The following is a 24,011-nucleotide window of genomic DNA, read 5'->3' on the forward strand; positions in this document are numbered from 1 at the left end:
TATTTATTTATTATTTCGATTCCCACAAATTCACCATTCACTAGCGAAACAGCAATTTTACTATTTTAGACACCAAGACTGTGTGACACTACTTCCTCAGAATGCAAATACAAATTGTGGCCTGAGTTGAGTAGCTCACTCGAGTGTGAGCACTGTATTATCATTATCTGTAATTTTCATTGATCAGAAGTGTCAGTGCAGCTGAGGCCCAAATATAACTGAGCCTTCATCGGGAGGAATAAGAAACCAGGGTCATGTTTGGTCTGTGTCAATCATCCAGTTTGACAATAGAATACATTAATGTTAGTGATAGTGTCCAACGTCTGCTATGGAACTAAATCTAGATTTTTGAACAATGACTTTAAATGATTCCTTTTCATATAGAAATGTTTTTACCTGGCCTTGTTAAGCAATGATTAATTGGGATACAAATTGGGAATGAGCCACGTGCATTTGCACGATGCTTTAAAATCATGCACTTCATCCCTATAATTAAATGTTGCAGATGAACTGTGCTGTCTCTGCATTGAAAACAGGAAGCGTTCATACATTCTACAAACAGTCTTGGATGACAAATATTGGAAAAAGTCACCTCTTAACCTCCATTGCAAAGACGGTGTCACAGTCAATTTATCACCTTATTTCCAATGAAATTGCATTTCTGCTGTTGCATGCAAACATTTCGTATGGTTGAAGAATTTATATTAAATTGAAAGATACATTAAAAGATTTGTGATTGGAAGCTGTTGTAACTCTAAAGAGCACCTGAATGTGTGCCAGCACTATTTGAGATTCAATAACTTAAGCAGAAAAGCCTTAAAACCCAAAAAAGAAATGAACAAACACAGTATTTCATTTTTTTTTTTTCAGCAAGCATGGAATTATGTGAAATAAAATATAACTTTTACAGGAATTAATTCAAAATGTAAAATGAATGAGCTTTTCACTGTGAGTTTTATGGGATTCATTTGACTCACTGGTGAGGGAGCAACCTTGAGATACATTTACCTGTTTTACATTTAATGAAAGGTCAATCCTATTAGCTACATAGTCAGTCCAGGATGATCTCACTGCCAGAGTTGTGCTTTTGTCATTTGTATTATAACAGATAGTGGTCTGATCAGACTGATGATGGGACGTGCTCTCTCAATGCATAACTTTTTATTTGTGCGGGTCTCATGAAAGAGCATTAGTTTCATAGTTTCAGGGCCCCGTTTTGAGAAGTGTGTGCATGTGTGAACCTCTTCTACCTGGAATGAAACATCAATTGTGATTGTGAGTTTGTGAAATGTATAACATCTGCCTCCTCTCCTTTTCAAACTGTACACACACACACACACACACACACACACACACACACGACTAGCCAGTCCATCGTCTACAGTAGGACCTGTAGATGATGGACTGGCTTTCATCATCAATCTGCAGTAAATGCAAACACACCCTCTCCCAGTCTCTCACTCTCATACACACACACACACACACACACCTACACTAATGATATGTGTGTATGCCTGTGCATGTCCTGTCAGATCCAAGAAGGCATGTAAAATACTAACAAGGCTTCTATTTACTTTGGACTCATGCCAGCCTGCATCACACACACAGACACAGAGAGCCTATACAGACACACAGACGAGCACTCGCAGGTTATGCAGACAAAATGATCGCTTGCATGAATGAGCACACTCACTTGCACACATGCGCGGCGTTCTACAATTACACAGGAGTATTTTCATAGAAAATTCCCCCAACACCCCAGGTGACCAACCCCCTGGTGCTGAATAAACACACACTCTTCTTCACACACCCGCGTGCACACGTGTTTCCGTCAGCCAGATGAAATTGCACTTCAAAGTAACCACACAATCAACGGCATCGCAGCTCTGACCGAGGACTCTCCACAGCTCCCCGATTGTTCCTGTGCTACGTCTGCAGATGACGTTGCGTGGAGCAGTTAGTAGTGTCACATTCCATCCATGTCCAGCTAACACCGAAGCCTTTTGACTCTGTAACACACATACACAGGTTTCTTTCTTTATTTTTTACATTGTGTATTAGTCCCAGACTACACACAGATGTTAAGAAAGAGTGCAAGATTGAGAAAACTCATCTTGATGTCTTTCTATTACAGCAGACATAAGTGAAATTCATGTGGAAAAGTACCTTTCCCTGATACTTTTCCTCTTTGCCTCTTCATTTTCCCTCTGAAAAGTTTCTCACACGCTTGCTTTACTGAGCCCCTTGTTCACTGTCGGCGTTAACGTTTCCAAAGGAACATGTCGATTTTTACGAGTCCTCCTTGAATATATTCTCCCTGCGTATGAGTCGACTTGAAAAGATTGAGCCCTTCTCTTTTCTTGTAGTTTTAGTGTAATGGAGAGCAGACACAGAGCAGCTCTCAACCTGCCAGAAGCACACTAATGTGTTTATAATGAGGAACAAGTGTATTATGACTAATGTCACAATGAATGAAATTCAGAGTGAATCATTACCAGTGTCGGTGCTCTTAATGCACTCATTTCTTTTATGCTCCCATGCACATTTTGCAAAGGAGTCTTTGTAATGAAGTGGACTAAACATTTGGTTCTGCCTGAGGACACCTGCATTTAATCTTTTTTTTTTCCAAAACAAAGAAGTTGCTGAATAGGTTGTGAATGGTGTAGTGTGTTTATTTATGCTTTGTAAAATGGTATTTGAATTTATATTAAATGGTTATCACAACTGTCAGGCTCGCATTGTTTACATAGTGCAACAACAGCAACGTAATAAGAACTAGTAGTATTTGAAAACGCACCAAAGACTGGATTTTTTTGCATTTCAGTGATACCAAATAACCTGAGGATAAGTGGGAAATAAACTGCAGCCTATCATTTGTTTAAAATTGGGAAAACCACACACTTCCTCTGTGAAACCAGACAGGAGGCTTGTAATGTAATGACAAGCAATCTGCAGACCTGTGGCCTCATCTGGCTCTGTCCGTGGCCTTGGCCAGTCCTCCTCCTCCTGTGTGGGGAAACTCAACATACTGTGAGTGTGTGTGAGCGGATGTGTGTATTCAGCTCCAGTGTTTGTTAACAGTAGCAGGTAGAGCTCAACCACAGAGGCAAAATTCTGCAACCTCTGGGAAGCTGCATGCTGAAATGTCACACAGCACTATAGCAACACACACATTAAAATAAAAATCGGTTAAATGAAAGGGTTTGCATGGTTAAAATACACGAGGACACATCCTGCATGATGCTATTGCAATAATATAATATCAAGTATGCAAACAAGGAAGCAGAAACAGATCAGTTACAATTTACATTACATAAATGAATGTTTCTGTGACCAGTGTCTTTTTTTTATATTTGGATCTGAAAGACTTTTTCCTTTTTTTTTTCTCTGACCTTTTCTGTTTGAATAGAAGGCTTGGTACACTTGGTGAAGTGTGACAGGTGTTGTCAAAGCCAGGTGCTGTGCAGAAAAGCTGTCTCAGGTCTCCTCCGTCGAAACAGCGATCGGGCTTCACTTCAGTCAAACTCCAGTGAGGTCCCTTGGGGCCCGCACCAGATGTGAAACTCGAACCCTGCAATTATAAGAAGTTAAATAATACAAGTCGGTGAGGGTGTTACATCAGTGTTGTCCATCGCGATGTACAGTTATTAGTAGTCCAACAAAAGTAGTCACTGAAAGCAATGAGTGAATATCTCAAACCATGATCTCTTCCTAACCCTAACCATACTTCTTAATCATAACCTTGTAGTCTTTTGTAGGGTTTCATACCCTACCTGTATTTGCAAGTCACAGGTTTTTGTCTTAGGCACAGCCAGCCTTGTTTTCTTTGTCTCACTTTCTATGTCTCCTCCTTCTTTCTCCTTTTCTGCATTTCTAGTGTAGAGCAGCAGTGGAGACAGCTCTAGTATAATCTTCTGCCTAATCTGTTAATTCCATTAATTATTGCACAGCCATTATTGTACCAGTTATAATCCACCCCCACCCAGAGGCTTACACCAGGCATGCTTACAGGAACCAACTCATGGCGGTTTGACATAAGAACACATAGATATATAAAAACAAATCAAACCTTAGCATACAGTTGTTGGTGTCGGATAAGCTCTTCAGGGGACATGTCAGCAGATATTTGGAATTTCGTATTTGAGCATCATACTGTAGCTTTAAGATTTAACTTGGAACTATGACCACATCATTTCAGGAGGTGAAAGGATAAGTCTTTATCTGGTCCCAGGTTCAATACTGGAGGGATCTAGAACAGGATACATATCTTTCCAACTCTGATTGAGTGATGTGGCGAATTCAAAAGCCAGGCTCAAATATCTTGAAAACACACTTAGAGATAATTGTAGTGTTTACTTAAGCTTTCAGGATTACCACTTACCACTAACCAACTACGAGGTTTACAATTGCAAGTATTTCATCCTTGAGGGAGTAAAACATTGCCTTAAAGGGCTGGAGGACTGGATTAAATAGTGCAAGGTTTAAGGATGCATTTCTTTCAATTGCTGTTACCACAACATCCAATTTGATTAAAAACATTTTTGAGCAAAGTCTCGCATACTTGCAGACACATTACCAGTTTATATACTGGAATTTTGTTATTAACTCAAGAACACGGTGAACCCATCCCTTTTATGATGAGTGGGAGTTAAAGAAGCCTCATTGATGCTGGAAAGAGATTTTTTTCTCATTATTACCGACCAATTTTAAGAAATAAACAGGTCTTTGAAAGTTGGTCGTCATTCTGAGTCGAACTGGTGAGATGATGTGAGTGTTGGCCTTCTGTTTATCACTGAGGTCGTTGGCTAAATTATCACAGGAGGAGAGAGGAATTTGTGGGAGTAAATCGGTAAATGCCACATAAACATCTCAGCAGCAACAGAAACATCCATTCTCTCAAAAGAAAGGACTCACACTAAGGACATACGACTGACGTCCACTTTTATTTTTGTTTTTGGAAATCGTGAATATCTCATCAAGGGTTTGCAAGGATCGCCAAAGGTATTGATCTGCATTGAGACAGCTTATCTCAAACATGACCCGTCACAGGACATGAACATGTGAGCATGTGCATGTGGTCAGTGCTTTAAAAAAAAGAGCCAATGCACAGACCGTAATTCATTCACCCAGACCACTTAGCCTTATTAGTCTACAAGAAAAGATTAATATTTCAAAACCATGATCAACAGCACAAACAAGAGAAGCCACCGCGGCATCATAACTCAGGCCCAGGCCACTTAACATTATTGTAAACCAGATATTTAATATTTCAAACCATAAACTCAAATAGGCAAGCTCTTTGTTCAATGAGAGTGACATCTGTCCTCTCCTCTGCTGCTCCTCCCTACTCCTCGCTTCTTCAATTTGGCTCATGCGGTTAATATGTATAGAGTATGTGCATGTGCATTGTTTAGGGGTTGTCTTATGGTTATACTAAATTCATCATATGCCCTAAATGGAACAGCTGTCTGTCTCCAGGGAGAGAGAAAGGAGATTAAGATAACCAAGGGGATGCAAATAGAAAGATGGATGGAAAAAGAGAATGAGAGAACCATGACAACGAGGGAATCAGGCGGGAAAAAAAAAAGAAATAAAAGGCTGCAGATTGGAAAGGAGGAAGAAAGCAATGAGAGAGAATTGGACTGAACGATTTACAAAGCACGGAAAACATGTAATGTGAGAGGGAGCAGCAAAGCAATTAGCGAAAAAGAGAGGAAATAAGTGAGTCAGAAATAACACATGGATATTGCATTTTGAGGAAAGGAGAAAGAAAAATATGGAAAAGCTGAGAAACAGTTAAAAAAAAAAACTGTGGAGAAAGAGGAAGAACAGAGAGGCTGTTAGCGATCGTCTAGGTGATCAGTTCTTGCTGTCATTGCATCCTAAGCCCTGATGTAGACCAAAGTCAGCTCGGACATAACACACCATCACTCACCCTCTAATGACTAGCTAGCTCACTGTGTACATGTGTGCACGGCGCTGCACGCTTGGTTTTTTTAATCTATTTGCAGGGGCCGGCAGTCGTCAGATCCATTTGTGTGTGTGTGTGTGGAAGAGTTTTGTTTTTACTGTACATTTGAATGTTAATTGGAACTGCGGTGCCAGATTAGGGTTTTAGCTTTCAATAAGTTGTATTTTCTTTTTCCTAATGCATTAATACAGAACATTGGGAAACTCTAAACCTTTTACCACCTGGATGTTGCTCATATTATTGTTTTGAAATATAACTGAAGCTGATACGCATGGCCCTATGTGATTACCATTGATTTCATGGCTACCTTTACCATGTCTTATCTAATAACTAAGGGTCTGATTGAGAGAGTGGTATTGTCATTCTTATTTCCTGTGTAATTATTATTGCCCTTATTGATCTAATGAACAGCCATCAATGTGCCATCTAACAGCTGTGTCTACAAGTCTTTCGTTTTGTGTCACCCAACCCTTTATTGATATTATTACGGACTCAAAGTGGTATTGATTGATAAAATGAAGGGGATCTGGTTTAGATTATTCCAGATGATTCAGAATTTCATAGACAGGGGTGGTTCTTAATTTCATCTGCAGATGACGTACTCGCTCTGTATGTTAACCTAATCTGTGGTTTTCCTCACACACACCCACACACACCCACACAGTGTCTTATTTACCACTCACTCTTTCGCTTGCGTTTGACAGAAATCTCCGCGTAATTACTTTGGCCAAACCTTTTTAAGGGGGTGAAATTATTTCACCGCATCAGCAGAGAGGTCTGCAAAAGTTCATCCAACCACTCGATATCTCAAACTACCAACTTTCTGACTTTGTTTGTGTGTTTGTCTGTGTGTGTGTACTGTTGACAACTGTGTGTGGCTTCGCACTGAGTCTGTGTGTGTATACGTGTTTGTGTATATATTGGTGTTTGCCCCATTGTCTTCTTGCGCAGCGGGTGCGTGTGCACTTCTGTTTTGAATGTGATAATGACTTATTGATCTGACGACAAATTAACTTGTCACCATGGAAGTCTGCCTGATGGTCGGCGTGTGACATGTTTCTTTCTCTCGCTCGCTTTTTGTTTAACTCTAACTTTCCGTCGCTCCTCTAGGCTCCAGTTTCACTCAGACTTTTCTCTTTTTATGTAATTCTCCCTCTTTTACTCTGTGTCAGAATGACAGACTTTGCCTGTGATGTGGTTGTGCCGAGATATCCCAGGGAAAGCAATCTGTCCTGTGTGATTTTGTGGTCAGAAGTTAAAGTTTCATACAATGTTAGCCATTGTAGAAGTCCCCACATCCTGCGTCTATCCCACTTTTCTACTCTTTACTATGAAACCGCTGTGGAAGGCCACCATATCCTGCAGCAATCGGCTATGATTGCTGCAGCTGTTTCCAAATGATTCCTCATGAGGGTGAAGTAAGGAGGTAGCAGGGCCGCATTGCAAAAGGCACTTTGAAAGATAAAGGTAATTTTCATCTTAAAAATAGCTTAAAGCATTCAGTGTGACTGATGTGCTGTATTTTTTAAACGTGTGCAGCCTTTTATGTGTGATCACATTGCACTCCTTCATGTTATATTGTCTTTTAATAGCATGAACCCCTCTGTACCAACATTGTTCGTGTCAGAGGCACTAAATTAATAAGTTGACCTGACTTGCGATGACAAGTACCACCTTGAACTTGCATATTCAGTTTAAGTGATTCGTGCCATTGTCTTTACCCAGTATGTGTCTCCCAGAAAAGCCACAGTCACTCAGCATCATGTTAAGACAGTTGCAGTAAACCTATAAATACCAACCTCTTTTTGCAAGAGAAGCTGCATTAGGCGTCTCTGCACACATTTTGAGCTTTAATCCCTAAAATATATGTAATCCGATTTCAAACCAATCTACTTCTTGAAGATGGCATGCGGGAGAGAAAATGGATAAATATTATTTTTCTAACTTATTATGAGAAAGTGAAATGTCTGTGAGCTTGACAAGCTTGTCATCTTGGGATTTTGTTTTACTATTTCATTATTTTGACTTAAGAGTCTTAAGAGACTTATGTCTAAATGTTAATCAGGGATCTGTCCAATCGGTCCAATCAATTTAACTAAGACACATGCTCACCCCGACATCCATTCAACATCACAGCTTGATCAGACTGCCTCTTTTTTTGTCCACCAACAGACCACAAACACGTTTGAAAGGCTTGAACCGGTGGATTTCTGTTTGATAAATTGCTAAAACAATGCAAATCAAAGCTATTGTTGGGGCAGCTAATGAACTCATTAGCTGAACTGCACTCTCGAGTTTCTAATGTGTTATATTCAGAGCGCGGACAGTTTGACTCAAGATTGAGATTGAGAATGGCAAGATTTGCCATTTCCCCATAAACAGTCTAGGCATATAGGAATTAATGTGCAGGGCTCTCCTGGAGTCAAGTAAAGACCTATAAGTCAGAAAAAGAACAGCTAGTCTAAGTGTAAAATAAGTATTTAGACACCCTATAAAGAGTAGTGGGGTAAAAATAAGCAGAGAAATCAAATAATAAATATATTGGTGAGGTAATATGGGATTATTGTACATTAGTCACATTTTGTATTTGCCATCAGTCTCGGAAAAAGCTGTTGGAGAATTGTGTTCTGTGTGTGATGAGACTACGATGAAGTCCGCTCTAGTTTGAAAAGGAGAAGTACTTTTATCAAACCTATCAGTACTATTTTGTAAAATCTCTGTCTAACAGAGTGCGACTTGTGTGAAAACTTTCTCCCTCTGGGGTTGGGTGAGGAAGGGGTGAGCGGGGGTGCTGCTGTTGTCTGATTCCTCTAAAGGAGATTAATGAAAAGACTACAAACAGAAAAGAAGGGGACAGACGGTGGGATGAGAGAGAGAGGCGGCGAGGGTGGGAGTGGGCGGGTAGGAGGGTTGTAGTGGTGGGAGGTGTGTGTGTGTGTGTGTGTGTGTGTGTGTGTGTGTGTGTGTGTGTTGGTTGGGGTCTTCTGTGAAGTCCATTCATGCCCTGCTGAATCAATGGAATTCTTTCTCCCTATCTCCGCTTTTTTCCCCTTTTCTTTCACAATTTCTCATTCCTTCACAGACTCTCTCTCTCTCTCTCTCTCTCTCTAAATCATCTGGTTATCCTCTCTCACCCGCTCTCTCTTTTATGGTTTCTATCCGTCTCTCGCCCTGCATTCCTCCCGTCTTGCCTGTCACGGGCTTATGTCTGTGATGTCATTCAGGACAAAAGAAGCCAAGCTTGCCTGGAATGTGAGACTGACGGACAGAAAAAAAAAAAAAAAAGACAGCGAGAGGGGGAAGAGAAGCAGAACAGATGAGAAAGAGTCAAAAAGGGAGGGAAACTGGGAGATAAAATGTCAAATGTCATGAAAATGTCAACACAGTGATGCACAAGAGACAGACACAATGCGTCTATTTGAATGTCTAAAATGTGTCCATTTGAAACGGGATGCTCCAATCTCGTTTCCAGTTAATGAAACCGCACTAGAAAGAAATTATGCACATAGCTGAGGTAATGACAGAAAATTGTTTTTCGGCAAATGTGCGAAACTGAAGGCGAGGCGAGAGGCCTGCAGGCCCAGCACGGAGGCAAAGATGCAGCATGAGGTGAGAGGGACAGGTGTAGGGTGGTGTCCTGAAAGCAGCGGGAAGTTGTTGTATTTACACAGTGATTTGACTTCCTAACTACCGGTGATTGCAACTGTTAACTCATGCCTCCATTATGTTACTATGGCACTAGTTAGTGATGTGTTCTTTGTGACAGCTCTCCACAGAGGCTTTATCTCACAGTGACAATGTTGAAGCGTTCCTATAACAAAGTTGTCTGTCAATTAGAAAAATGCATTGAAAGATTTGGAGGTCAACATGTCCAGAATTTAGGGGTCAGTTTCCTCTTAACTTCCTTTTACTGCTTCTGTTTCCATGGAGCATCTTTCTTGTTGTGTGTTTGGGAACTATTTTAATCCTCCGGGGAATTGAGTGACAGCGGTCTTTCTTCCTATGCTGCGCTGGTATGCGTATTCTCACATAGCGGCGTTGTCATAGCAAAGAAACTTAGCAAAGTTCCCAAGGTTGTTAAGCTGCCAAATGAATAAAGTACATTGCTAGCGAGTGATGAATGTCTGAAATAAATATGTAAACACGTGAGCTGTGTTTCCCCTTTAAACCTCGCTTCAACTCATCTCAAAGTTGGAAGGAATGTAAAGGGGAAAAGGTGCGACGGTCAAAGTGCTGGCAGGAGAGAACACGTGTACAAATGAGAAACGAAGCGCGAAGAGAGAGAACTGGTAGTGTCGGGGGGCAACAGGGCATCGCATTCATATTCTGACTAAGGTCGTCACCGTGCGTGTGTCCCAAAAGAGGAATATTTATGTTTGACCACACACGCGCGCACGTGCCCGTGGGGGTGTGACCTCTCTGCAGAGGCCTGTCCATCAGTCGGACATGCTGATGGATGAAGCTGTCAGTGCCTGTGTGTCTCGCTTATCAGGCAGTCAGGTAGCCCTCTCTGTAGACCACACACACACACACAGGCGTGAAGCTACAGAGATACAAGCGTGGACTAAGACACTGTCAGAAGGGATGGCACAGCAGAACAGGTAGAGGATGATAGGGGAAGAAAACGTAAGAAGAGAAGAGAAAAATATGATTTTTTATTTATTTTCTGTTCTTTCTGGCAACATCTCCAAACAAACTCAGTGATTCTGTTTCATGTTGATAAAAACGAGGAAGGACAGAGACGGTGAAGCCCCTGGCCAGGTAGACAGAATTGTGCACTGATACCAAACCAACCCACACACGTCAGTTTCAGCTATAGCTTTAGTCAGCAAAGTGCTATCATTTACTTACCGTTCTACTGAAAAGCCTAATGAATATGAAATGCGAAAGGATACCGAGGTTAAAACGACTGCAGAGAGTGAGGGAGGGTTTAAAGGGGTGACATCCTATGGTTCCAGTGTGGGGAGTACATTTATATCAGTGCCTCTGCCTTTCTCTATGTTAAAACGTTTCTCTGCTGTCATCTCTTTAGTCAAGTGGAGACAAGCTGCAGCAGCTTTCCCTACGTCCACCTGTTTAGCCTTCAGTTGAAGATGGGACCTCTCTGAAAGACTGCACAGGGCCAGTTACCTCATTTGTTTGTCCAACCACAACGTCTCCTTTTACATGGTAGTGAGTGACTGATGACGTTTCCAAGTTACTCGCCTACATCCAGCATGCAGCGTAGCAAATGTTTATTTGTGGATTTCATGTGCCTTTCAAGGCAAGGCAATGTTTCATCATAAGAAAAAAAAAATTATAAAGAGCTTGAGGTGGTGAATCACATCATAATTTGAAGCTTCTGTCTGTGTAGGACTAGAAAACACCAACTATTTATTCACAGAGACTTAGAGTGAAGCAACAAGGAAGCACAGAAACAAATGAGCTTATCCTGTAAAGTAAACTGTGCATGCAAACAGGTGATGTACCTGTATATTATACTGTATATAGTTTATATTGTAAAGGACCATCATGAGTTATGCACAGATGAGACGACTAAAGCTCTGTCCAATTTTCCAAGTGAGCGTTTCTGGGGAGAAGAAGAGTGAGACTCGAGCGTGCTCACGTCCTCGCTCCTCTTTCCTCTCTCAGGTAGTCGGCACTGGTGGCTGCGCGCGCACGCGCGCGTCCGGGGCGTACATGTGTGTGGGCCCGCTCTCATATGCATGCCTGTGTGGCTCACCCACTCAGCAGTAAATTCAGTTATCCTTGGGGGTCTGGCTGTGCAAGGATTACACTGGCATCCCACTCTGGTTTTAAAACGCAAACAAACACAAGTACACAAACGCACACTCCAAATCCTGCGCTGGAAAAGCACACACAGACACATGCTGAAGAATACCTGCATAAACACACACAAGCGTGCGCGTGCAAAGACAGACACACAGACACACACACAGCAGCTTGGCTTTGCTACGGCTCCGCTTTTCAATTTTCAGCTCAATTACATTCCACTGTTACCTATTCTAAACCAAGATCCCTCTTTTCCCTCAGGACGCACACACATACACACAGTTTTTTAATGGTACTGCATCCCACTTAAGCCCAAGATTGTGCAGCCTCCTCAACTTTCCCTGAAGGTGAGAATCATTTGGTACACTGGATACTTTTAAGAACTTTTTTTTTTGTTTATTTTTCCTCTTTACTCTCCGTAGTAAAGAGGATGTTAAGATTAAGGAAAGCTGGATTGTATCCACATTGGACTTTAACTTTGATGTCAAGATAAATCTTAAAGAACAAGATTTGCGGTCATTATAAAATCCTTATATACAGTAGTGACTACACTGACTTTAACCTTTGCATAACTGCAGCAACTGTTCCAGGTTTCCCCTTTATTGTCTTCGCTTTAAAAGCTAAACAGCAGTGCACCAAGAGCGCCCCTTCAAGGCCAGAGTAAAACCTACTGATGTTCCAGGGCAGGAAGTTTGGATTACTGCCCAGTACAATTCAAATTAAAAGGTCAGTTTATGTTTACAAACCACAACTGTTAAGAAAAGTACAATCTATGTTTAGTTAAGGCCCTGTGTCAGATTGGGTACAAGTATAGCGTATCTCAAAATTAAAAATGTGTTTTAAATCTAAGAACTTCCTTCATTAAAACAAAGCCAGAAGTGAAGCTTTCTATTTTTTCTTTTTCTTCCCCCCCCCCCCCCCCCATTTCAGTCTGCTTCTAATCAAATTCTGTGGATGGAGCAACGGCAGCTGCTGTTTCTGCATGGAAACAAAAAGTACATGTTGTCAGTAAACCTGGCAAATTTTGTGCGTTTTCTTCCAAAAAAAAAAAAAAAAAAATCAGTTTCAACACACATTTATTACTTCATCATAAATTAGCTCAAAAGAAAGTAAAAAAAAAAAAAACTAAAAGACTGGTCCAAATGTGCACACACACACACACACAATAGCATTGCAGGCGAGCATACAAAGAGAACAAACAGCCATGTAATGTGGCGGTTCCCTCTCATTGACGCTGGGCACTGGAATTCAACCTGGGGGAGGGAGGGTTGGGGGGCAAGGAGTGTGTATGTATGTGTGTGTGTGTGTATGTGTGTGTGTGTGTGTACCATCCTGTCAGATTAGTCTAATGATTAGCATTACTGAGAACTGACAGCAAGAAGAAGGAACAATGAGTGTCATTTCTCCTTTTTTCCTCCTTCTTGCCCACTAACTTTCTTTCTTTGCTCTGTTGCTTGCTTTTAATCTCTGACCCCCCCCCACCCCCACCGCCTTGCACACACACACACACACACACACACACACACACACACACACACACACGCACACACACTCTAATATCACATTCCTCCTGCCATTCCCTTAATGATTTACTTCCAATACAGAGTATAATTTTCTCTATAAAAAAAAAAGAGAAATGAATCAATTTCCTGTAAAAAAACAAACTATATTATTGGACCATGTTCAAGTCGCACATACGCTCTCGCAATCCAACATGATCCAGCAATCCAACATCATTAAAAACAGCTTGGCTGATAAAATATAATGATAGATTGCTGTCTCTGAGCCCTATAATATAGCTGGGATGCTGAGTACCAATCAAGCTGTTTGTAATCAGCTAATCATAGGTCATGAGAGTTTAGGTTGGTTGATACCCGTGATTTGAACTCATCACAGAAAAAGGTGGGTGAGAGAGACGAAATGATGGGAAAGTACGACTGCCGAAGAAAAAAGCGAAAAAACAGGTAGAGAGAGGACAGACATTAAAAGAATAAAAGAAAGCAATGATACACAGTGTGCTCCCCCCTGGCCCCTGTGTCTCTCTGTGACTCTGAGAGACAGAAACTATTGAAATTCATGTGATATAATCAGAATTTGGTGCTTTGAAAACGTGTTTTATTTATTCAGGCGAAAGTAAAACTTTTTCATTTGTGCTGGGTGTCACCTTCATTTACTATTCACCAGTAACACATAGCTTGGCATTTAGGTTTTCATTTTACTATGATACCAAAGGTATCCAGATGGATTTGGTTGGTGGTGGTGGATGCAGAGATATTCTAATTTTATTATGGGTATGTGATTTTTCGAGCAGAGGCTATAAAAATAGGCTGTCTTAGGAAAAAATGGACTTCATCATGCTTTGGGGAAAGACGTTTATAAGATCTGGATTTCTCACCGTACACTTCAGAAGGCAGCGTTGGCTAAAACCATAGAGGAATAAAAGCAGGGGAAAAATCATTTATGAAAAGTATGCGTCACTTCAGTCCAACACTCTGATTCAGGGTTATGCTCCAAACTCCAGACTTTGGAGTGTGTTTTTGTTTCTTTGCAGTTGAACCCAAACAAGACTCAAAGGAATGATGATAGGTGAGATAAGAGCATCGTGTTGTGGTTGTGCCTGTGCCAAAATGCCGCTGTGGGGAATGAGGTCACTGTTTGTTCCTTCACTGAACCATGTAGACCGACTCCTTGTTGTTTTATTGCCTCAATTTAGCTCTCCTCCTTGCCTGCTCTTGCCTCCAAGAATGGAAACTTGGGGACGTTTTCTCTGAAGGACGAGGGAATTGAATCTTGTGATTAGGCTATCTGCTTGGGAATCTTCATAGCAGGACGCGTTGCGGCATATTAGACGGGATGCATCCTTTATTCTTCGCACTGTCATTACCTTGCTGTGCTCTTTGTTGACAAGCAATGAATCACACACGTGATGCACAGTGACCAGGTCACCGTGCTCTCGGCTGAAGTGAATTGAACAACTGCCAAGGGGGAAAGGTCACGTCGAGTGTCTGCATCATAAGCTGTAAAGAATCAGTATAATAATGAGTTATAATCCATTTACAATGTGAAATGAAGAATTAATTTACATTAGCTACAGCTACAGTATTCAGATGACTAGATGAGATCATTAGCAAGAGTTGGAAGTTGCCAAGAACATTTATATTGGAGTCTTTATTCTAGTTTCAAGCATGCAGCTTTTTTTCTGATGTCCCATTGCCACACCAACAACATCAAAATGACTAACGAAACTAACACTGACATTATGTAAGCAGCACTGACATTAGCCATTGCTTGTAGATACAGTGCTACTGAAATGACAGTTCTATTCCCAGCATATGTTGCCAAGAGCTAAGATCTTCCAGCTTGGCTGACAGTGAGTCTGGCTTACATGGGCTAGTGTGCAGCTGGTGTGAGGAGGACCTGATTGAAACCATGTAGCTTAAAGTCTCTGTGCAAACTTTCCATTAGAATAGCATTACCGTATTACCAAGAATCATTGTTGTAATGGACTCAAGGTTGCTGAGAGCTGCGTGGAGCGCTGTTTCTCTTCTTAGTGTTTGCTTTTGTTGGTGATGTACTGTATGCATGCTCTTTTGATTTCAGGCAGTCACACTGCGTGCACGGCTCCCCTCTTTGCCCTTTCTCCATCTCTTTCTGTGTATCTAAAGGTTTCAGACCGGGTAGAATGAGCAATTGTGCCTCCACAGTAATGTGACACCTTTCATAACTCCATAAAGAGAACATGGTGTATGTAAAAAGACACCACAGAGTGCTCCTCCACAAAGCAGCTGGATGAATTCACAATGATGGCCTCAAGCTTTACAGAGCAGGCACTTTTGATTTCTCGCTATCTCAATGGCTGTCTTCCTATGTGTCTGTCCTGTCTGGCTTTGAATCTGACAGCGGAATTTAAGGGAGTCAGCTGTTTCGATTCAGACTTTGGGGATTCGGGTGGTACCTGCCTGTCTCATTTCTTCATCTCGGTGAGTGATGGCAGTTAGCTGTTTGTGCATTTGGCAGACTGACAGCTCTGATTGGTCAATTCCAGCCTGTCACTCATTTCGCCATCACGGACACTGCAACTAAGAGGCAATTGCCGCAGCAGTGACAGAGCCTCAGGCTATTATTGCCATTGTGACATAGAGCTTTGCCTCTTAGTGAGACTAGAGACATCTAAACTCAACGGCTTACAGCCACTCAAATTTCTATTTTGCACGGTAAAACGATACCAGCTGCTTAGTAGTACTGATGGGATTTTCAGTGATAGAATGGCAATTTCTAGTTTCATTAGTGTGCTGGAATTATGTTGACCTCAGTAGCTTTCATCCTCATTCCTTCTTCTTACCTACAACTTTCTCCGAGTGTCTTGTCCAGCTCCAGTTTGATCTGTACTTTAGCTTTAACTGCGTTTCAGGAAAAAGCAGAGGTGTTGCTAAAGTTGTTATGTACAACCAGAAAGAACAGGGAGTGTGCAACTCTTCTGTTAAATACAATAAAGGACAATGTGGAAAGCATTAAAGATTTGACCCACGCCTGACTCAAAAGTGATTGACAAGTTGATCAGATGTGTAGGAAGGGAAGAGGGAAGGAAAATCTTAAGTTGCCCTCCATCTCCTTCTTAGAGAGTGAAAGATGATGGCTATTGATACCTTAGTTTTTGAGTGTCACCCTGCATTACTTACAGTGTGACACGGTGCTAGACTCAATCCCCCGTTAGCCGAAGTGTTTGACCTGCTGCAGTGCTCCTGACAAAGGCAATTAATCTTTAACCAGGCACTGTTCTGATGTCCTTTCTCTTAGTGCAAGACCATAAAACCCCAAAGTAAAGAGATTAATGTCTTCTCTGCAAATGGTTAAATATCAGGGAAAAAACAAAACCCTAATCATCTAAAGCATTTTTTCCTTGTGTTGATAATGCAGCTGTTAAAAGCAATTGAAATAAAGCGTGGCTTTAAAGGTCCAGGCATGCGAGGATACAGCTCAAAAACTAAGAAGATTACTTTTAAATGAGCACATAAGTCATGAGTGACACTGCCCTGTTTCACCAACTTTGCTGACAGTCTTCACCACATTGTCAAGATAAATAATAATGAAGGGCAATAAGAGTGAAGTAGCATGAGAGGAATGCCTGGCCTCTCAACACTGGGCAGTGAAAGTGTGTCTCTCAGAAAACTAAATTCCCATGCTGCAGTTTGGTCTCAAATGAGACTCACATTTATACAATGTCAGATTCCAAGTACTGTCTGATTTTATTCATGTATAGTCACGAAAACTATGTGGTCATCTCATAATGACAGCAGTCTCTATCGAGAGAGAGAGAGATTTTATCCGAGCAAGGAAGCATCTGCAAAGTCAAAACAAGTCCATACAAAGTTCTTAAGGTGAGATTGTGCGAAGCTCCTTGAGAATTTTCCCTTATTTCCTGTGAAATATAAGCCATTATTTTCAAGGTCTGAGCAAGATTTGTGATGTCAGGTGGCTAAGCGAGCGCGGGCGTATATGTGTGTGTGAGACAGGCCGGAGGGGGGGAATCTAAGTGTCCGACGAGTATAATGGTCGTCTTCCTGTGTCTGACCGCAGAGCTGCGGAGGTCAATGCAAACCTTTCAACATCTCTCTCCCCACCTCTTTCCTTTATGTTTCTGTCTTCACCTTGTGCACTCTTTGTCTCTCACTTATCAACTCCTGATGCTCTTGAAAGGTGTTCATCCTCCTTTTCGCTCATTCATTCAGCTCTCTCTCACACACACACACACACACACACACACACACGTGCGGCTGTTTCCAATTGGCCCAGATACATTCCTGGAATGCCAGGGCATCATCGTTTCACGTGCAATATGCGTACGTACTGCTCTGTACCAGGGACAGAAAGGCTAGGAGGGTATTAACGAAGATAGATATGGAATAAAAGTAGAATAGAAGCAAAGGAGAAAAATGAGTGCTTGGTGTGCATATGCAATTCTTATGCCCTGAGTTAGTAAGTTAATTTCTGTGATTGTGTAAAATAGACTCGAGGTTGTGTGTAATCAAATTTCATTGCAATAAAGGACACAACCACTCACACACATGCACACATTCAGAAGGAGCGCAAACTGTTGCTCTTTTTCCTTTATAATCAGTTTCTTATTACTCTGCTTTTGCAGAACTTTATTTCAGATTTAGATACAAAAGTTTCCAAAGATACAAACTAAGCTTTGCTGAATTTTAAGCAAATGTGCATAAAGCTACAGCGCTTCAAAGCAGGCGTAAGTGTTTAATAGGTTAAAGGCGCTCTCTAAAAACACTTACATGTCATAACTTAGCACTCAGACATAAGCGCGCTTTTAAAGAGACGTCCAAGTGCATGTAGCGTAAGGGCAAATGCATGCAGTTTCAATTCAATTACATATGCATACAACTAAATATTCACATCATACAGTAGTAGACCTCCTTTAATTGCATACAGCCACATACACACTAACAATATGCATGCAGCAGGATAGCTTCAGAGCTCTGGATAAAAATATTACGCCGCAATTGCATTAGCGTTAACCGTGGCAGCTGGTCTGGACAAAAAGGCACCACAGCGTCTCTGTATCTCCATGACTTTGTGCTACAGTTTTATTTACATTCCTCTTTCTCCCATGACACATGACTAAGCTAATCTAAAATGCGGCGAGCCCAGCATTGGCAGGCGGAGTCAAACGGAGACCAAAGCCATCTGCCTAAATGAGTTATGCCATTCAGGGCCGCACGGGCTCCAAGAGTGATGTGGTTCTTCCCCGTCGGATTTCTAATACGAAAAACGTGACTTTAAACCAGATGAGATGTGCATCACAGATAGACGGGCGGCGGCATGGAAGGATGAGTTTGTAGGCTAGTGTAAGACCTTTGGTATGAACTGTGTTTAGCAAAGACTGAGTGTTGGTAATTATGTGTTTTTGTCGAGGTCAAACATGCTTTAGGCTGTTTGAACATCATGAGCTCTTTTTTTAATAAGTGTATGAATGGAGCAGTTGCAACAAGGAAAGAAAAGACACTCATCTTTGTTGTTATAATAATAATGACATACCTTATTGATCCCCTTGGGCAAATTGGTGTTTGGACAGCTGCAGTGGATGACAGCAGTACTGTGGGGTTTTGGTGTCTTGTCCAATAACACCTCAACATACAGCCAGGAGGAACTAGGATTCGAACCAGTAACCATGGGCTTCATAGAAAACTGAGCTAACTGCCGCCCTCATAGCAAGAGAATGTACTACAAACACACACAAGGAAAGACATGCACACAAATACATGTAAGAACGCAAGTGGACACACACACACACACAAACACAAAGCAACAGGGAGGCTACCGACACAACCAAATAGCAATTACTGCAGCATCTGCAGCCTAGCAACCAGGCCACTGGATGTCATTGTCCCTCATCACATTTCTCTGTGTGTTTATGCGGGTGCGTGCGCGTCCTCCTGTGACAAAGATCCTTTTTTTTTGTGAGAAAAAGAAAAAAAAAAAGTGTGACAGGTTCAGAATAGTGTGAGAAAGGAAGAGACAGTATGAGAGCAAGTGAAAGAACTCCAGTGAGGCGATGGCTGCCCTTATCAATTTATTTAAAACAATAACCCCCATCTTAGCAACGCGGCCCGTATCACTTGGTTTTTTTAAAAGGTGAATGTGTTCTGATCTAACACTGTGTCTGACGTGTGGGTGAAGGCAATAAATAAAGAAATAAATCTCCAAAACTGTGGTTCTCTCTCTGGAGACTCACTTTTGAATGATAACATCCTTGAAATATTTAATTAAAGCTCTCTTGAAATTTGTCCATCTGTATATTCTGTTTTTCACCAGAATATATGAGGGATCTTTTTTCAACTAATATTTATTTAGTGGTAACAACTTTTACTTTTACAACTCGTACTTTTGATTGGTATGTTGGTCTAATTAATGCAACATTTCCTGCGACAAAGAATTTCCCAGTTGAACTTGTTGTGTTTCACGTACTCAATGAATTTGGAATTAATTGATAAAAACTTTGAGACTGATACTGATGAAAATATATTTCTACATCAAACAATGGGAAATTCATAGACCCAAACAGAACATTAGCATGTGTGTGTTTCCTCAACAGAAAGCATATCTCTTTCATTTTATCATTTGGTCCTTCTCATTATGACTAATGAGCGGCCGCCTAAAGGAAGTTTGGTGTGTCCTCTATTACCATTTAAAAGTAACTTAACTCTAACGAAGCACTTGTGCATGCGCATATGTGTGTGCGCGCGCACGCACAGGTGCATGTTTCGCTGGCTAACAAAGAGCATCTCCAAAATCCCATTCAGTGTTTAGCAATTCAAACCAGATGATGAAAGCGCACTAATTCAAATAACATTTATTCATGAGCGCTGTCCTGTGTCCCATTGAGTTAGGTGAGATCTCGCGGGGCGCGTTCTCAAAACAAGAGCAGCACATACGCCGTCTCATTTTCTTTTGAAATATTGTTTATTTGCTTTAATATTTAGACTTTGTTCTCTGTTTTTTTTTTTTTTTTTTTTTTTTTGGGGGGGGGGGGGGGGGGGGTTCTACAGGTGCATTATCTCTAGTTCTTTCTTCTTCTTCGTTTCTACCTCTATTTTCCTTCAATGCACACAAAGCTTTTGATGTTTTATTATTACCGAAGCAGCTGAGCGGCAGCTTTTTTTTTTTTGTGCATGTGTATGTGTTGTGTGTTTGAAATTTATACAGGCGCATTAGTAAAATCTGATAAAAGAACTGTGCCTGTTCCCCTCTCTCGTCCATTTTTATGTGTTTCCCTGTGATATTTTCTCAGAATTCGGTATCTCATAACCATTCTTTTTTCCCCTCTTTTCATCCTTGTCTCTAGATACACCTGTTCTTTGCAGTGATGTCCTTATTTCTCTCATTTCTTCTTCTTTTTCTGGTCGTCCTTATCCATCCTCTGACATTTCTTATTGCCAGTGAGCATTTTATTTGCCCTTAGCTATCAGATTATATTGTTTTGGTAATTGTTTCACTTTAACCACAGGAGCTACTTGTTCAGTCTAATGGTAGATTAAAATAAGACGAGTTTCACGTCAGATAAATGTTTGGAGCTGTCGATTTTTGTTTTACTATCCTTGTTAGTCAAACCGTGATGAGCAGCTGACATGTGGGTGTCAGTGTCCGTCTCCTTGCACACATGAGGTCTCGGGGTTCTGAGGTCATTTCGTATCAGTCGTTCAGATCACGCTCTCTGTCCCCTTGAAGGAGCTCCACAGTGTGAACTGTGCTTTCAGGTGCCACAGCGGCGGTTTGATTGACGTCACCAGTGCCTGGCAGAAGAAACTAAATGAAAGGAGTAAACACACCAGAGCTCAAATAAGCCACTCCAAACATGGCTGACATGCACATACGAGTATGCTGATCCTATTGATGCCTGATTTCCTTCGTCTGTCTTTTAGCTTTCCCCTCGCTGCTTTCTTTTCAGCCGTGATCTTTAGTTCTCCTCTCTGAACTCGTCTAAGTTGTTAATAAGCTGGTTTGATTGATTATGGCTAATTCTTCAAAAACCTGCAGCAGCGCCTGCGGCTCAGGAAACGTGCGTGTGTTTGTCCTTCCTGACAATGAACCCGTGTGTGTGCGTGGGCATGTTTGTGTTCAGCATTGTTTGTGACTCTCACTCAGGCTCTCAGATGAGGAGCCAATTGATTGAGATGGCCCCAATTAGTCTGCGTGATTAATTGACTGTGATTGGATGGCGTCCCTGGTACCTCATCGTTGACGTTATTGACAGGCTAATTAGTTGCCGTGGTGACCGCTTAAACACAGCTGATTGTGTGTGACAGTGAAATGACCCATATCAGCCAATCAAGCCTGCCTCTTGCTTGTGGTTGTGTTTTTGCGTCTGTGTGCGTCTGTGTGTGTGTGTGTGTGTGTGTTTGTTGGACCAAATACATCTTGAGGGAGCAGTCCCCAGAGGACGTTAGAGGAATGTCTATTAAAATTAAAGATGACTAAATAGTGAGACAGAACTCTGACGCGGCGCATGAAATTGGTCTCACTCAAATTAATGTTGAGCTTTTCTCCAAGAAAAACACTGTATTGATCCAAGAGGGAAAAATCCAGCATTCAAGAAAGCCAACAAAGACTTGAAAGATTGAAAAGAAGCAGCTATAGAGCCCTAAGTGCTGAAAGTACTAAAAATTAACAAATTGCAAAAGACTCCACGCTTAGCAGAAACCCAAGTGGCACTTTTGACCCCCTCTCTTCTCAGGTGGTGGTTTACGTACTACAAACACAATAGTTTAACCAGCTTCAGAAAGTAGTACTTATGGACATTACTTAAAAAGTTGTAGGTTCTTGTGTTGGCATAAGAGCCTCCTCTGGTTTCCCTCAGTGGAATCCATTACGATTCTGAACATGCAAACTGGGAGGGTTTTATTTTGCTTATGCCATGGCCACTTGCCAACAAAATGCCATACACTCAATCACTCATTAATCTGCTCATACAGTATAACTCGGCCCAGGAGTTTTATAATCCTGACAAGTATTAAAATGGGAAATTTCAGTCTTAAGAATTGAGAATAGTGATGCAAACTGCTACACAGTAATAAAAAAACTGTCTGCTCAGCAGCGATAACAGTACGCTGGCGCTTTCTCTGTTTTTCCATGCACAGACTTCCTCCCTTTTCCCTGCTCTGTCACAGACTGGCTGTCTCTGTTACTTCCCCACTCTTACCTGTGATTTCTCCCCGTCTCTCTGTTGTGCACAGCTTTAGGCAAATATGCTTTCACATTTCTTCCCTTTCCTAAGATACTGTCCCTCGGATTCAGGCTACCGGCTTCACCGTGGCTAACATTATTTAGGCCCTCTGCTTAAGTTTTATTTCCTCTTTCTACCAGATCCAGGCAAATATGACACACATTCAAAGTTGCATTACTGCGGTTCTTACTAAGAAACTACCGTATTTGTCCATTTTTGGTTGTCGTTGGTGATTACACACATAATCTCATTACAGGTACAGCAGTTTAATGTCTGTGCATTAATTAAAAATGGCCATCAAAGCGGCAATCCTAACCCATTGAAATGAAAATTTAGATCTGGTTATCTCAACATGCAGTAGAGAGAACAGGGGTGAAAGGGTACAAAGCTGTGGTGCGACAGAGGGAGTGGTAGATGGTTGTACAGTTGACTAGCTGGAAAGAAAAGACTCTAATCTTTGAGGAGGCCAAAGTTGGCATAACGTCACTTTTCCCTGGCCAACTTTTTTATGCTTCTTTTGCTCCACAACACCAGTGTCTGTTTCCCCGCCACTGGTGCATACATTGCTTCAAATCTACTATTCGGCACCTTCCTGTGTAGATATATTAGACTGATGAACAGATAGCTCTACAGCAGCTGTTGAGGCAACTAACAGAGGTCACATCATATAACACTGCAGCCATTAAATAAAGATTTGAGGCAGAAGACGCAGACTCATGTTGAGTGATTGACACTGAGTTGAAACAGACCTGACATTTCAGTAATTAGATTATCCCTCTCAAAACAATACGACTCAACATATGAGATGTGTTAGCACTTCTACTGTGGTGATGGCTTCTGAGTGTTTAAGTGACACCTAAACCTAAAACTTAAACTAAGTTATTCTGTTTTTGCATGTACAGAAATTATTTACCTCTTTTAGATATAAAAAAGCATCTAATATAACACAAACAGACACACAGAGTGATTTTCTTTAGTAGTATATCGTATCAGGAATTAATTATTCAATAAGGAAATGTGTATGAAATGAGTCACAGCTGCTTTGCACTTTATTTATCTAATTCATTTTAGTCTGACACATCAGTCTCTTGCTCTCTCTTTGGTATGTCTGTCTGTTCTCAACATAGGTCTTACTCGTCTCTTGTTTGTTGTTCTTATCTCGCTGTAGTTCCCCCTCGGGAGCCCGCAGTCACCTGTCGATCCAACACCTACCCTAAAGGCTTCTACTGCAGCTGGCACCAACTACACCAGACATTCATCCCTACTACCTTCGAAGTGGACGTACAGTAAGTGCAGCTTTTTTTTTTTCTTTTATATAGACACATGTGGGTGCAGGTAAACGAACAAAGGCAAAAATCAGATGTCAGGGTCTGAAAAACCTTCAGCTCACAGGACAAACAATTCAACAAGGAAGAATGGACTCAAGATATGGAAAAGCTTTGGAATAGTTTCAAATAGAAAATGCCTTCAGATAGATAAAATTTAATTGAAGCTAAAAAAAAAAAAAAAAGTAAGATTATTGAATTCAGTGCA

General features: G+C 41.3%; 1 protein-coding gene across 2 annotated transcripts in view; it reads left to right on the plus strand.

The window, feature by feature from the left end:
* Positions 1 to 24,011, plus strand: part of cntfr (ciliary neurotrophic factor receptor) — a 174,473-nt gene that overhangs the window by 122,802 nt on the left and 27,660 nt on the right. For both annotated transcript variants that reach the window (XM_026338945.1, XM_026338944.1), the window contains one exon: positions 23,647 to 23,764. In XM_026338945.1, the coding sequence (XP_026194730.1) occupies positions 23,647 to 23,764 (118 nt within the window). The remainder of the gene's footprint in view (positions 1 to 23,646; positions 23,765 to 24,011) is intronic.

The sequence above is a fragment of the Anabas testudineus genome, chromosome 22 (genome assembly GCF_900324465.2).
Source record: "Anabas testudineus chromosome 22, fAnaTes1.2, whole genome shotgun sequence".
NCBI lineage: Eukaryota > Metazoa > Chordata > Actinopteri > Anabantiformes > Anabantidae > Anabas > Anabas testudineus.